Below are 16,748 nucleotides of genomic sequence, written 5' to 3'. Positions count from 1 at the left end.
CCTACATTGCATTTGTATACTTTTTGCCCAAAAACTGTAATAGTAGAGTTAGTAATAGAAAAATAGATGATGAACATGTGATAATGTTATTTTAATGCATTTAATCAAGATGCGTAAATTTGCCCGAGTAGCTAATTATTAAAATACATATATACTTTAAAATTGTTAATTTATCATGAATGCTAAAATTATTTTGGAGTAAATGTGCTTAACTGTAACTACTCGTATATTACGGTTACAAAAAAAATTGGTGTCTCCGCTATGTTAAAATCCTGGGTCTGCCACTGGGTACTGCTCGGTGAGCTTCCGTGTCAGGTGGCTAGATTTGTTGTGTGAACGTTTCGTTTCCCGGTGGGTGGGTGGTTGGCGGTTGCATAGTTGGTCTGGTGTCCATTTGGTTAGTTTGGTGGCCCTGCTCGGAGGGTGGCTGTCGGCGGTGCAGAAGTGGTGGGATGTTTAAAGACTTGCAGAAGATTAGGACTAGGTTCTGGGTATTCTTGGGCTAGTTTCCTCTTGTGTGTGATTGTAATATTTGGACTTTTGGACATCTAGTGTTTGGGCTTTATTATTTTATCGAGACTTTAGACCATCAAGTGTCTAGGGTTTGCCCTTTGAATGTGTTTTCCAATATTTGGATGGATTTCTCTCACCCTTCCCTTACTAAAGTTTTACTTTTGCCGATTGATATAACCTCCGCTCTCGCTCTTCTTGTCTCGTTCTCTCCTAGATTCGTTCCACCAAAGCTACCCTAGTTTTTTTTTTGATCCGCAAGCTACCCTAGTTGTTAGCCTGTTTCAAACATCAAAGCCAGTACTTCTCTCCGAGTACCAGTTCCTCGATCTTTTTCGCAAATAATAATGAAGGAGAGAATGTCAACACCACGTATATGTCGTCTCAAGACTGGGTCCATTATTGCATCCACTGCGGCATCTTTCTTAAGGTAATATAATGTATATTTACAGAGAGATTTGTGTGTATATTTATACTCCGGTTAATACATAGTTAAGTTGATCGGATGGGGGTCGATTTAGGCTCCTTCGCTTCCACTGCATAGCTGCGCTAGAAGGTACTATGAACCCCCTCTGTCCCACGCATCTAACCAGCTCACGTGGTTCACCGGTTCTGCCCAAAACTCCCATGAGTCTCGTTCGATACCCTAAATATTTGAATTTTTTGTTCTACATATGCAATATGAGCTTTTACAACAAACTTTGGTTGGATATCTTCTATGGTTTTAGTCCTTTGTAATGTTTATTTTCCCCTCGATGTACCCCTTCGAGTTTAATAAAAATTCCTTTTGCCGAGCAAAAAAAAATGAGCTTTTACAAAGAGCAAGCAAGAAGAAAGGTCAATAATATTTTTTTGGGTCGGCAACAAGATTTTATTTTGTTAAAAAAAAACGCTCGACAAAGGGTAGATTGAATATGACAAACTCTAGCTACAGGAAGACCTTGAAGCATAGAGGAAGCTAAGGAGAAAAGAAAAAAAGAAAAGAAAAGACATTCAAAGGAAAATTGAATGAAACCACCCGGCCGGGTATAAGAGTGGGCAGCCATTATCCCAATAATATTGTGCATGTTTATATTGTTCCCCTCGATTATTCCTTCCAATGCAATTAAAATCAATGGAGTAGAGTTCTCTCTTTGTTTATCTTTTCTTTATCTTTTTTATTTTTTATTTTTACAAGCATTTATCGGTGCTATGGGATGGAAAACGAAAGAAAAACAACCTTCGTATTTGATAACAGATTTCGTTTTGGAGGATTCGTAATGGAATGAGATTATGATTAAGATTAATAATGAGGTGAAATTATTAATGACTCCGTGATTCATTTTTCCAATGCAACAGTACTAACTAACTAATAGCAGGCTTTGGTTTGGATGGGTTAGACGCCTTATGTATTTTGCAATTTAATGTCTTGTGGATTAGTAAGTCTTTCTTGTAATGTTTATTCTGCTACTTTGGTTCACTACTTGCCAACCAACTGGACTAAGTAGTCATGGCTGGTGGTCATATGATTGCTGAAAGGGTAGGGTGTCAACGTAGTTGGAATGTTACTCTTTTCATTGTGATGACATTTTTATATATCTCCTGCATGTCATTGTAAACGTACCATTTGTATCCGGTTCTACTTGGTTATTTATAAAATCTTTTCTTTCGTTGTTAAAAAAAACTAGCCTCGTTTGATAAAAGTATTAGAGGGGTAGGATTCGTAAGGAGATGAGATTAGAATTGGGATTGGTAATGAGAAGGGATTGGTAAGAAGATCGAATTGGTGATAAGTATGTTTATTTGAGATAAGATTATTAATATTATATTTGTTTCACATAGGATAGGATTGGATTGATAGTATATATTTTCGTTTTTTGCCCTTCACATGGGATATGATTGGTAAGGAGATGGAATTAGTGAATGCTATTTTCGAATTTGTGCATTGGCAAGGAGGGGATTGGATTGTTAATACCAAGTCTCCCAAAGTATTGGTAATACCCCCTAATAAGGGACCGGATTCACATGCCCATGGGACTAATAGTCCACACCTTTATTATGAAAACAAACAAAGGATTAGTAATCCCTTGGAATTATCAGTCCAATCTCAAGGCCGAAAGAGATTAACAAACGGGGCCTAAGTAATATTTACCGAAAATAAAAAATACTAACTGACAATACTAACTTACTACTACCTTTGTCCCATTTCATTTGCTCACCTTTCCTTATTAGACTGTCTCAAATTGTTTGCAATTTTTTTCTTAATTATAAACCACCAAAAGGACAAGTTCCAATTATACTCGATCTTTTATTGTAAGATTCTAACACAATTATTAAAATAATTCTATTGTTCTAAAGGGCACTTTTGGAAAGCTAATACACTTTTCAACCCAAAACCTTTTAGTAAATAAATTGAAAGAATTCCCGTAATGAGCAAATAAATTGGGACTGAAGGAGGTAATATATTTACTAAAATCAAAAGTACCAACTGATAATTACGTTTGCTCACAAAATTAACTACTATTATGTGCCCTCCATCCATTGTCATCTATCATTTATTGCCAAGTTAAAAGTCATTGTTAACAGTTAAGTTTCAAGCCTTTGATACATATTCTTTTTTAGTTGTTCAGGTTCATTTTTTAAAGACTGGGAGGTAACAGGTAATAGCTAGCTTATGTGTAACATGTAATAGCTAGCTTAGAGCATCCACATCACACTCTTCATTTCTCATATGATGCTATAATAACGAGTGAAAGGATAAAAATCACTTTGCATCAGCCTTGCTACTTGTTCGGTCAAAGCAAAATTTGCTATAGTTGCTCGCTTGTAGAAGCGACCCACTATTCACACACTAACCTATAAAATATTACTTTTTTCTTACTTTTTTCCCATATGTGGTGCCTCCTCACCCGCTTGCTTCTTGCTTGAGAGAGAACATAATAGAATAAATAAAAAAGAAAGAATAAAAACATACTAATATTTTACTGGTATAGTTTTCGGATAGAGAGTCAGATGCTGTAGACATTGTAAAAATAGCTTGCTAAAGTAATAAGGTGGCTTTTTAAGGGGTAATTTGATCCAAAATTTAAAGAGACATGTGCGGATACTCTAAATGCACATTCACAGCCCTTCAGTTGAAATGCCATGTCAAGGCGAACAACTGGAGAAGACACCTAACCAGAGCATAAGGTACAAGGAAGCAGTTCAAATGGATTAGCATTTGGTCTAACTGGTCGTGCTCTTTAATATGCTAAAATAATGTATGTACGTAAATATTTGAATTAGAGAGCATTTACTGGGAGACAACGAAGAGTTTTATGTATATTGTCAAGCTAGACAATTTAAAATATCTATAGTTCTTCCTAATTTTATTCATGTTGTTACTCTTTCTTCCATTTTTTTTTCCCTGTTAGAGCAATTTGGAATTTGCTTCGATGGGAAGGTATTAACCTAATTTATGTTCTAACATTATGCTCTTTGTTGCCATAACTTTGGAAATTATCTTTAGAGTTGTTAAGGGGTTTTTCGCGGTGTTACGGGAATGCAGGAAGTTGTCGGATCTTATCTCAACACCTTCACTCCAGGTTCCACTCTCAACATTGTTTATTTGTTCATTGTACACTCTCACAAACACAAATATATAGTATATATATACTAGCGTCTTGATCGTTCAATGCACAGGGACAGAAAAAAAAAATTAGTTGAGAACTTTGTCCTGTGGTCCTGCATATCAATGAATCACTGCGCATGGCTCTTGAAATTTACTCATTTTTCTCGTAAAATAATTAGAAAAATTTCACAACAATAAAAAAAAATTAAGAAATGAAGAAAAGAGATAGGTTTCAAGGAGTATCTGTTATGTTATTATTGATTGAACTTAGTTTCATTTTCAAACAAAATAAAAGCATATATTTTACGTTTTCTAAAAAGTGTAGAATAAAGAATAAAAAGATGAAAAATTGAAAAAATTAATTGCTTGTGTGTGTGTATATATAGGGGGTACACTGTGTGTGTCCACTTCCTAGAGTGATCCCTCATTTTGCTTATATGTGGACCTTCAGTGATCCCTCATTTTGCTTATATGCGGACCTTTCATTTTTGGGTCATATTTTGATGATTCAAATCGTTCAACTTGTTTAAAACATGTTTTTAAGGGTACTCGCCGAAAATCAGCTCAAAATATGACCGAAAAGTGCTTGATTCAAATAGTTTTTCATAAGGTTTGATACAAACAAAACATTTACCGATATTGTTCAAAAGCCTACGAGGGCGTGTATCAACGCTTTTGGCAGATGAGTAAATTTTTGGATAATATTCTTGGAACATCGAATGAACAAATTAGTCCACAGGTTAATGTTAATTAAAGTTGTCACTAAGGACTGATTTGCTTTAATTTGAAAAGCTCTACTATATAAATGTAACTTTTTATTCTTTTATGTTCCATAAAATACAAGTCATTGTTGATCGAGAAAACAAGTCCATCTACGTCTCTAACTACGGAGGAAGAACTGATGGTGAAGTTCATATTTGATGAGAATTGCATACAAGGGTACTCAAGCATTGCCCATATGAAATTTTCTTAATAATTTGTTAGTTAGTTCTACTTTTAACCTCTTACTATTCTTCTATGATGTTACTCCTTTCAGGGAATCTGTCATTGCAATGAGGCTTCATTTTACTAATTCGGTTGAAATTGCTACTCGTCAGCATATGTGTTGTCTGAAACCCTATGCTTGGATACTTACTATCGTAAGTATTGTCTTTGCCTCTTATAGATTAACCAATTCATTCTTTCTAATAATTTTACATTGTGCGGTAACCTTTGAAACAATCAATGTAGGTCATAAACATGGTAGTTATTCAACTGACAAATAAACAAAGGACGAAATACCCGGATGGAAAGCATAGGATTTGGTACATGCCGTTATATGTCTCGGTGCATACTCTTTTCTTTCTCGGCAACCTTTAATATGTTATATAACATTAGCATTAGACTTGTGCTAGCCTACGCACAAAGTAAAAAATGACCCTTGTAGATATATCATATATGCACATAAATGTATGGTACGAGACCGATTTTGATTGTACTCCTATATCAGACCATGGTTACAGACACCGCTGCGAAATGCACGATCTTCATCTCTGGTTGTTGAGTGGAAGCATGAATTAATAAATAGTCGTGCATTTTCAAATGCCTCAATCTGTTTAAATTTTCATTTAGCAGTGGTCATAATGCTACCTTTGAAAATGGAAAGGAGGTCTCTATTATGTCATTCAAGTTTTGCAGTTTTAAGCTTTTTTCCCTTGTTCGTTTTACCGTACATGTCCTTATTGGAAAAGTCATTTAATGTACATATGTTCGTATTGTTGTTTAATGTATTCATCATATACATGTAGCAAATGATCATTAAGAATGAGGTATACGAGGAAAACAATAAACGTGTAGCAGACTTATATTTCAAAAAGCAAGGATACACTGGTCCAATTGATGCTCTTGATGAGGTAATATCGTTTGGTATTTGTTTTCTAACATCAAAGAAAGACAAAAAGGGTTGAATGACCAGTGTCACAATAATGTTGTTTTGGTGCACGTGTAGATTTATATACCGTTCAACTACAATAATCATCATTGGATGTGCTTGAAGATTGATATGGTGCGACATGTAGCCTATCTATTCGATTCGAAGCCATCTCGAACCTTTGGCAAAGATAGAAAAAAAAAGGGTGAACTACTGGTATACAATATTTATTTGCTTTACGCTTGACATTCACTTATTAAGAAAGTTTTTCCTCTGGATCATGAAGTTAAGCTTATGCAGATATTACAAGTGATTCCCTTTAACAGGTTAAAAATATGCATGAGGTACTGAAGCATGCGTATGGGTCGAACTATGTCCAAGATGTGAGCCTGTATAAGGTGCATTGGCTCACAGAACAACCCTTGCAATTGGATAATTATAACTGTGGGTTATTTGTTATAAAGTACATGCAGAGTGCACCGTTGTCGCCTGGTTTTCAAATGGTAACTATCAATTATCAATATCTCTTAAACAGAATATAGGTCAAGAGGATTGTATACACTAACTTATTTTGTACAAAGTTCGATCCAATTGAAAGGTGCAGGTTGCTGGTAGACTTGTTGAAAGATGTGGATAATAGACGTTTTTTGGAGTTTAAAAATCAGTTTGACATGTATAACATGAGGTAGGTTCAAGCACAATAACATTGCAACCTATCTTTCGTGTAATTTTTCTTATTCATTTTTTATATCAACGTTACAGAATCTACTCTCCTTATATGCAGGTAAAATAGAATTAAGGCATACTTCAGGATGACTAGGCTAGTATGACTGATAATGCGGCTAAAAAGGTTGACCGGTTCAATTGCAAGAGAGCTAAAAAGTAGGGGCTAAGAATGCTAGTCTTCGTCAAGCGTTTTGTTTTTCATTTCAGATTACATCGCCTACCATTCAGTTAGGTCATTGGTTTTTGAATCAAAATCCAGTGCATCAGCTATCAATAGGGTGCTAATTCCTAAATAAAATTTTTGGTAGTTTAGCTCGCAGTAAATCTGTTTAGAGACATTGATGTGGCAAGTAATTTGACTGATTTTTACACTAGTTGTGGATATTTTGAAATTGGACTTGAGTTGCTTGACAGAATTTTCGAAAAAAGGATGTCAACTTATATGGTGATGCATGGTATGGGATGTTTGAATTTTTTGCAGCTTTTTTGGCTTTTTTTTTTTTTTTTTTTGTTTTTGAATTAGGACACAATTAAAAAATGGAATTTGAACACAATTAAAAACGGAATTTTTTTTTTGGACAAGTTTTCCTTGTTTTATGGCCTAGCCTAACGCCTTGTATCTCAAACTGACAACAGCAAACATCAGAAACAACAACAATATATATGAGCCCACGCCATGCGTTTCCCATCCTAAATTACTATTCACAATTAAAATACACTAATAAGCCTACGCCGGGCCTTTTATCGTCCAACAATCGAAATTGACATCCATAAATCCACGCTGGACGTTTCTCATCCTAAATTACCATTTACAATTGAATTCACAAATAAACCCAATGCCGGGCCTTTAATCATATCCTACTCATCCACCAATCCAAATTCTCGTATCATCCATAAGCCCACGACGTCGGGCTGTTCTCATCCCGAGGGTACAAAGCCGAGCATCATCATTAAGCCATACATTGATATTCCAAGAAAACATACTACAACTTGATATCCAAACTACTTAACCCGCAAACAAGCTAGAAGCGGATTCGCTATATGCAGGAGGATTACAATCACTCAACTCACATACACTCAGTACAATTTCTCTCTCGTATAGTGTCAACGGCGCCCACTGTTCTAGTACGTACGGTACAACAGTTCCATGAATTCATATATATATCCGATGTTAGATAGATTGATGTTTTCGTCATCGAATTCCATTTAGTCCGAAATGTAGGTTAGGCCTAAGTGGATAGAGAGAAACTTATATTCACGGCTACGCGCAATTGAAGTCGTCCGTTTTAGTAATCGATCGTCCGGATTTTAAAAAAATTATTCGCGCAAAGATTTAAACTCTTTTAACGAATAGTTTTTCCAAAAGTCGGACCGTCCAAAACACATTCGAACTTGCGCGATTGAGAGCCGTAAGTTATTTTCACGGCTCCGCCGTTAAAAAGTTTTTAATGCACCGTTCTATTTGGATTCAACACCCCCTCCCGTTGTGAGATTAAACAAATACTGGTCATAACAAATGTAAATTCCGTACAACATTTTGTTACAGTGACTGCTTAGATTTTTCTATTATTTTTAATTTTATTTTGAACTTCGACTGCTTAGTGATTAAAGGACCAAAAATACAAGTGGATGAATGACAAAATTATTTATAATACTCTCCATTCTCCAAACACTTGGGAGGACAGAAATATCTCCAAAGGGGCAGCATGCCTTCCCATGTATAAAATTGATTGGTATCCGATCGATATGAATATTTGCAGAGTTAAATTAGTTCACGACGAATTCTACAAAATGAACGATTCCGGTCATTTTTTTGGGCCCGAGACAGGCCAGAAAAATCCACATTGGACCAGACTGGTTGGTAAGAGCCACTGGACTGGACCTCAACCCAGGGCTTCTCAGTACAACCGAGCCCAAACATATAATGTTGGGCCATCGTTATAGTTCTACTTCGGATAAATAATCTTCGAGGATTATTTTGTTTTCTTTATTTAATTTTTTTTTTGCTTTAACTAATTTTGGTCAGTTTTTTTTTTTGTTTTGAATTATTAATTTTTCTCGACGAGAGAAATCTAAAAGGTTAAAAATTATGTTCAAAACTAAAACTTTTTTCAAATAAAGACAAAAATAATCCAAAAACCAGTCTATTTCAGATTATCTTTGTCTCTATTCAAAAAAGTTTAAGTAATATAAAATTTTCTACTTTTTGGATTTCTCTCATTGACACGAATCAAAAATCCACAAAGATTTAAAGGAAAACAAACAAATGCGAAAAAAAATGTGAATAAAGGAAAAAAAATAATCCCCAATGATTATTTAGCTAGCCAAAACAGTTATTCACAGACTCATGTGACCTTTCCGTATTGTCTTCTTCATGCACTTTCAACTCTAGCTCCATGTTCGAGCTATCAATTCTCGCTCCCCTGAATTTTAGTAATTTGTGATATTTTTGAAAGACACTTTTTCCACTCGTGCTCCACTCACGCACACAACTTATGTGACCTAGGTTCAACCCCATACAGCTCTTTTTTAGAGCAATGACATCGATTTTGGAAGTTAATCGTACGTCGTCCGTGGTGGCTGCGCTAATCAGATTTATCCCCACATCAAATCCTTCATATTATTGAGCAGAATCATTTTTTAAAAAATCACTATTTGTTTTCAATAAATTATAAGAAAATTTATGGTAGAATAGACGATTCATTCTTTTAAGACCACAGTGGCACAAAAATATGTTCACCAATATTTAAGACCCAGTTATTTTTCACGTGAAACTGAAAGTTTTCACTGAAATGTATCAGAGTGGAGCCTACCACTATCTACATCTTTTTCTAGGTGGAGGATGACAAATTAGTATTTCTGACCCAATACAGTTTTGATATTGTCTTTTTGTTTTTTGTTTTTTGTTTTTTTTTAATTCTTAGTAAATTGGGACTAAATTTTTCAAATTACCTCGTTCATCTCAATAAGAGGAATCAGAAGAGTATAAAAATATAAATTAAAGTGGAAAAAAGTTCAAATAGACAACAAGAAACACTCAACCGTTAGTCTTGCCAAAAAAGTCGGTGTTTTTCGATCTTCATTGTAGTCTTGTACCGATTTTTTTTTGTAACTTTTGATCTAATTTTTTAAATTGTTAATGTTGGTATCTCACCAACTTGCTTTTTGGTTGCGGGCGGCATATATATGATTGGCGAGGTCTGAGGTGCCAACTTAGTTGGGATGTCAGCTTTTCTGTTGTGATGCCTATTGCTTGTGATCCTTTTAATCGTTGTAACTTCTTTCGTTGATTAACAAATTCTTTTGCCGATCAAAAAAAAATTGACCCAAATTTAATAAAATGAAGAGAAAATAACTAAGAAAACCATGCCAAAAAGTCACAAATAAGTATGCTAAAGGAGCCCTAAGTCAGATTTATCCCCACATTAGTGATTCAAATCTTCATAATAGTATTGAGCAGATCATCTCTATTATAAAACAGAAGAGTGTGGGGACAAGTTGTTGGAACGGCTTAGATTCATTTGACCTAAAGGTTGTAGTGCATCATCTTACTTCCCGGTTAAGTGCTTATAGTTTTCACCTAAATCACACAACTGTCATCCCCTTACAACTGAGATGCGTAGTGCCGTAGGCACGGGCTAGCACTAGTTTACCAAAAAAACATTAGGTGAATTGTACATTTCTGTGCGCCCAAATCCTATCTGTATTGAGAACATTAAGGCTCCGTTTGTTTCGATGTAAAATGTAATACTATAATGTAAAATATTTTTCATGATCATGTAAAATATTTTTACAGAAAATTAACGAACTTTAAACTTTTATTTTTCAATGTTTAGTTGGCACATAAAAAATATTTTCCAAAACAATGGCAGATTGTAGATTCTGAAATATTTTAATCAAGTACTCTCTCTCTCTCTCTCTCTCTCTCTCTCTCTCTCTCTCTCTCTCTCTCTCTCTCTCTCTCTCTCTCTCTCTCTCTCTCTCTCTCTCTCTCTCTCTCTCTCTCTCTCTCTCTCTCTCTCTCTCTCTCTCTCTCTCTCTCTGCAGATTGTAGATTCTGAAATATTTTAATCAAGTACTCTCTCTCTCTCTCTCTCTCTCTCTCTCTCTCTCTCTCTCTGTTTGGATCTACTATGATTGGGGAGAAGATCGAATAGAATGGAATACGCGATTTTGAAAAATGTCAGACCATCAGGAATGAAATGCAAGAATGACTTACGACCAAAACTAGAGGAAAATATTTTCACCGCATTGGTGTAAAATGTTTTTACCTTTAAAATATGCCCCCCTCACCCCCACCTCTTTTTTTAGCCAAACAACGAAAAATAAATAAAATATTTTACCCAATAACATTTTACGCCTAAGCCTAAACAAGCGGAGCCAAGAAAATTTATGCAACAATATTAGACCATTCATTCTTTTTTTAGGTGGTTTAAAACTTATTTGTGGCCCTATAAGGTTGGTTAATGGTTGCAGCATTTTTATTAGTATAGGTAGCTTTCTCCAAAGCGACAAACATATCTATATGGGTCACCCTTTGTGCGTGTGTCGAATGGGGAAATCTAACCTAATCTAAAGCCTTTTTGAAAATAATCGCACACGCTTGGGCCCATGTGTCGTGCATCCTTTGCTTCTATCGTTATTCCTTCTTTTTTACGACGGTAAACGGGTGTTCGAGTCAGCTTACAAGTACATCGATTAATTTCCTCTCAAATTTGGTCAAAAACAAAACATTCACGCCGAGAATAGAAAATTTACGAAAAATTAGTTTCTAACAACCTAATCCGAAACTAAACGGTGTGAAAAGTAAACCTACCGACCAACAAACTGGACCAACTCTAGGACTATATATCATCATTCCTTCTTGAGCCCTACTTCTAGGGATTTGGAAGATATGGTGGTACAAATGTAATGTTTATTCTGTCTGCCATTCGGTACTTTTGAATCCGTGCTATGTTTAAATTGAGGTTTGATAGTGAAATGAATGGTCCAAATTCATATGTGAATTTGGACCATTCATTTCACTTTTATGGACACTTTTACGTGTGAATTTGGACCATTTATTTCACTTTCATGAGCACTTTCATGTATTCGTTTCATGTATCCTATTATCTTCGTTATGACTTAGTACGATTTATTCTCTAATATAAAATTATCCACCCAACAGAAATTATGAACCGACGTAAAAGAATGAATTATGAGTCTATATAATTACCAGGCCGTTGGAGATTTTGTTGGTGGCCTAGAAAATAACTTTCACAACTATAATTCACGTGGTTTATGGAATAATTTGTTTGAAGAGTCGAGGTGTACGTAGGCCCGTCCAAACCCTCGAGTTATTAAAAAAAATACTTCAAAGGCCAATGTTTAGACAATCGTCAGACAACATTTCGTTTTCCCTTATTTTGTTTAATATAATTGTCAGTTCTTTGCCCTTTGTGTTCTTTGCATCTGGAAACTCCCCATCATTTATTTCTACATTGTCAATTCTCTTGGGTTGTTTGGTCATTGATTTTGGAGTGGTGGCATGTGAAGTGGGTTTGCCCGTCATCATTGGCGGGGCTTTCTACCTGGTGGTTTGATAATAGATTTCGTAATTTGGAGAAACACATTTGGGAAATAACGTTTTTCGCTACACTGTGGTCCTTATGGTTAGTGAGAAATGATTATGTATTCAACAACGCTACAACGGGAGTGGGGGAAGTTGGGGAACTCATCAAAACAAGAATTGCAATGTGGATGAAATCAAAATTTGACATTAAGGTTTATTCGGTGGAGGATTTTAAGGGATATCTCGATGGAATTCGAAAGGTGAAATTGTAATTTAGGTTTAGGTGTGTTTACATCCAATTATCTGTTTGATGTTTGTTTTATTTTCTTTTCATTCGCTCCCTCGATGTATCCCTTTCGAGTTTATAAAAATTTCGTTTGCCGAGCAAAAAAAAAAAAAAATTGTCTAACAGAAAGGGCATATTGAGCTCACTATATCCAAATCTAGTCTTAGTTGGACCAGTCTATCTATGTATAGCCTTTTATGTATATGCCACCGCTAACTTTAGAAAAAGAGATACGCATGCTTTTTTTAAGTTGATTCCTTGTTTAGAAAATTAAATTGTTATTTTTTGAAACGATGGCTTAATTATTTAGACTCTATAAAGCACGAATTAATCGATACATACTCTATACAAATGTGTTTGTGCTTCCTCGGCTTCCAAAAATCTCCATTTCAGATGGAAAAAAGATAAATAAGTTTTATAATTTTTAGTTTTGATTTATTTGCTTTGTTTATCTTACCTTATTCACAGTTGCAAATCAATTTGAATTTATGTCGTTTACACTCCGAATTTTTAACTCGTAAAACAGCAGATATATGTCTTCCCGTGCATAGAATGTGGAGTAACGCTAACGTGCATCAAACATGTAGTCCAAAATTTTAAATTATATTTTTTATCAACTAGCGTTGTGCCCGTTCGATACGGGACAAAAAAAAATACACCAATGTGATTGTTTTTTTTATCCCGTGCATTAAATGTGCGCAACGCTATTATTTGTAGAAGATAGTAGTATATATCGTGCCCATACACATACTCTTACTTTAAACTGCCCTTTCAATATCCTAAACCAAAACCACTTATAGCTTCTCCACTGAACACTAAAATAGACCAGGAAAGCCTTTGACAAGTAGATAGGCTTCTCTATTTTCTCATGTGAGCTACAATCTATAAGTCAAACTTGTTACTAATTAATCTGAAACTATTTGTTTTTTCTATTTCATTTGGAGAAAAGGCGGGAGCCGAAAACTATATGTTTTTTGATAGTCAACAAAATTTTATTAAAACTCGACAAAAAGGTATATCGAGAAAAGATCAAATAGAGGTCGAAAACTATATGTTAATTAATCATGTCATTGAAAAACAAATAATTGTTGTGAAATTAGTCAAAGAGTACTAAATTATCCGATAATCAAGGGGAAGATCTCTATCATGCACAATGTAATCAAGTTAACTATAAAAGCAAAGACAGACCAACATTCCAAACCGTACATACAGAGAAAAGTTGTGAACAACTTTCAAAGAAGGGCTGTTCAAAAAAAAAAAAAAAACCCTTTCAAAGAAGGGAAAAAGCAAAATCTAAGGCCACTAATGCTCCCGGTACATATTGAGAAGAACAGATCCGATGTACATATGGTTTTGGGACCTGACTTGGGTCACATGAGTATGATCTGCTTATTTTGTTTAAAATATTTTTGTTTAAGACTTCATGTAATAAATTAGTTCAATCTTCAATTTTGTTTCAGAATTCAAGTCTAAATTTTAGGACAAAATTGGATGTTTCGCAAATGTCTTTACCGATATCAGGTTAAGCTGATTTTTCACAAGGATCAGCAAAATATTTTGAACAAAATGAGAGATTCCGATCATATTTTTGACCCAAAACGCATGCATCCCAAAACCATCTATCTACATGGAATCTGTTCTTCTCGATATGTACCAGTAGCACACAACTACATATCTACACAGGAATTCTAACATTTTCTTTTGTCACATCTCCAAACAAGAAGAATCAAATGGCAAAACGACGAGGAAACCTGAAAACAAGAAGAAGAAACAAGAAAATGAAAACAAATCACAGGACTAGCTATGCCCCATTGGAAATTGGTACACCTCTCTTGATACTGTCAATATGAGTAGTCTCATAAACTGGTAAACCACTACCCAAATCACAATTTTCCAACTCAAACAAATCAGAGCTCGAATCACTATCTCCATCATCACCCACTTCACTGAACTTCCCAAACTCCCTCTCTTCCGATGGGTACCTATCAGCCCAGCTCCTTTCTTTCTCTGAAAACCCGGTACCGGAGTTCTTGATGAACCTCTCTCCACACCCGCTTGTGACCTTGAATTTCTCATCATATTTGGCCAGACTGGGCACCACTGGTTTGTGATCCGAATAGCTTCTCAAATCCTTGAAGAACTTCGTGGGAGGTGTTCTGAATCCAGAGTTCATTGATGACGAGTAGATGGACTTCGAGTACTCTGTGGTGTTGTTAGAGCCGCTGCGGAAATGACTAATGCTGCTCCTCCTTTTCCTCCTCCCACCGCCGCCGGGGCTCTCGTCGTCGTCCTTCACGGACTGTGTGGTGGTGGTGGACTTGGATTTCTTCTTCTTGTTGGGTATTTGGTGGAAAAGGGAATTCAAGAAGCTGGCGAGCCTGCCACCAGGGGAGCTCGGTTGCTTGTACTTCTTTTTCTCTTTCAGTACTTGCTTTTCCATCACTTGGGTTTGTGACGAAGGAATTGAGTTTCGCACGGGAAAGTCTAGGCTGATCCTTCCACCCGATCGCCAACCCTGCTGCCTTTCTTCCCTCTGTAACTTCTGCGCGAAAGTGAAACCTTTGTGGCCGCCGGAGACTTCGGCCGAGGCCGAGAAGTACCTCGCGGCCTCGAAAACGTCGAGCTCGCCGGAGTCGCTCCGCCGGTGGGACGGCTTTTTGTGGGTTTTATTTAGGTCCGAGGCTCCCGTACCGGACATGGCTTGGTGCTCTCAAAGGTTGTGGGTTAATTAAGAAATTAAGTGTGGAAGTTGTTTCAAAGTTGTGTTACATAGGAAGATATTAACACAAACTACATAGAAAGCGAGAACCGAAACCGAGCAATCCCACAACACAAAAGAACCAAAGATTTACGTGGTTCGGTCTGAATACAAAATCTTGGTACTATGTGGAAGTCAGTTAACGAGTTATAAGCTATAATCTGGATTGAATTCGAGACGCAAAACATGACTATGTGAGCCTTATATAAGGGAGGAGAAAAAGAAAGAAAGAGAAAAAGGGGGGATTTGTGAATTTGTTAGTTTAGTAGAGGGAATGGTGTATTTGACATGATTGTGAGTGGAGGGGAAGGAAGGGTCACTTTATATATATAATAATAATAACAATTCATTGCATGGGTTCAGATAATAATAATAGTTTATGATGAAGGTGCATGTTTGATGGTTTTCTTTGGACGAGGACCCACCTGGTTTGTGGATGATTGTTTTAATCAATCAATAAAAAGAGACGAATTAAGGAAAAATTATCGGATGTTCTCGGGTGTACGTGGCGATGCCCCAACTCCCTGGCCTCCTAGTTGGTCTGAGTTTACGGATTCTGACACGAATACGTGGTCGAAAGACGTTTGGCCGGAGGTGGCGTCCCCAGACCACTGGACAATTACTCGAAATAGGAAGGGATAGTACTGTGGGGTAGGATGAAATTGAGAGAAAGCATTTTCTATCCTTCTCTCATATGCAGCTGTGAAAATTCAGAGGTTTGTGTTTGTGTGTTAATCGTGGGGGACAAAGAGAGGTGTGCTTTCCTTGGATTCTACACTTGTGGTTTGTTTTGGTGGGGGATCGAGCAGCTTTCAAAATGATGCTTAAATTGGCTTTGAATTTGTACTATGTATCATCTTTTTTGAGAGTTGGTGGAATTTTCAGTTTCATTTGTATGATTGGAGCCTTGGAGGAATTAATTTGGCCTGTTTATGAAATGCATAAATTTATTTATACTCCTATCGATATCTCCCGGATTCTAGTGATATACGTAATAGTAATGATGCATTAGGTGTATGTATAGTTGTGCATTTACGTATTCTTTTCTGTTCAGCTGCGTTGTTACGAAAACAGATAAGACTACACGAAAACAGATAAGACTACACGGAATTTTGTTCTAATCATAGAGTTTCCTCTTTTAACATGGCTTTTTTTTTTTTTCACAGCCCTAGCTTATGTTTTGAAATTCTTGCCACTTACGTTAGTAACATTACCAATTTGCGATGGTACGTAAATGATACTCTTACAAAATTTTAAACAACTTTTTCAACCTAAATAATGTCTTGTCATTAATTGGCATTCGAAAATCATTTACCATCTGGATTAGACATTAATTTGCTTTAGATCGACAAAATCATCGAGATACTGGGGCACCATTTTGCAGCATCTTCATTGATCCGCAGATATTTTTCGGAAATC

The 16,748-nt window shown here is 36.0% G+C and overlaps 2 protein-coding genes across 2 annotated transcripts; one reads left to right on the top strand and one right to left on the bottom strand.

The window, feature by feature from the left end:
* Positions 1-692: 692 nt before the first annotated feature.
* Positions 693-6,861, top strand: LOC131301032 (ubiquitin-like-specific protease 1A). The gene is made up of 9 exons (XM_058327126.1): positions 693-940; positions 3,998-4,073; positions 4,944-5,038; positions 5,136-5,238; positions 5,330-5,425; positions 5,887-5,991; positions 6,087-6,224; positions 6,335-6,511; positions 6,590-6,861. The coding sequence occupies exons 1-9, from the start codon at positions 858-860 to the stop codon at positions 6,695-6,697; spliced, it is 981 nt and encodes a 326-aa protein (XP_058183109.1). The 5' UTR covers positions 693-857; the 3' UTR covers positions 6,698-6,861.
* Positions 6,862-14,247: 7,386 nt separating this feature from the next.
* Positions 14,248-15,624, bottom strand: LOC131301033 (protein BIG GRAIN 1-like E). The gene has a single exon (XM_058327128.1). The coding sequence runs from the start codon at positions 15,267-15,269 to the stop codon at positions 14,373-14,375; it is 897 nt and encodes a 298-aa protein (XP_058183111.1). The 5' UTR covers positions 15,270-15,624; the 3' UTR covers positions 14,248-14,372.
* Between the last annotated feature and the right edge of the window lie 1,124 nt (positions 15,625-16,748).

The sequence above is a fragment of the Rhododendron vialii genome, chromosome 9a (genome assembly GCF_030253575.1).
Source record: "Rhododendron vialii isolate Sample 1 chromosome 9a, ASM3025357v1".
Lineage (NCBI taxonomy): Eukaryota > Viridiplantae > Streptophyta > Magnoliopsida > Ericales > Ericaceae > Rhododendron > Rhododendron vialii.
The sequence above is the reverse complement of the archived record's forward strand: the minus strand, read 5'-3'. Positions and strand labels throughout refer to the sequence as shown.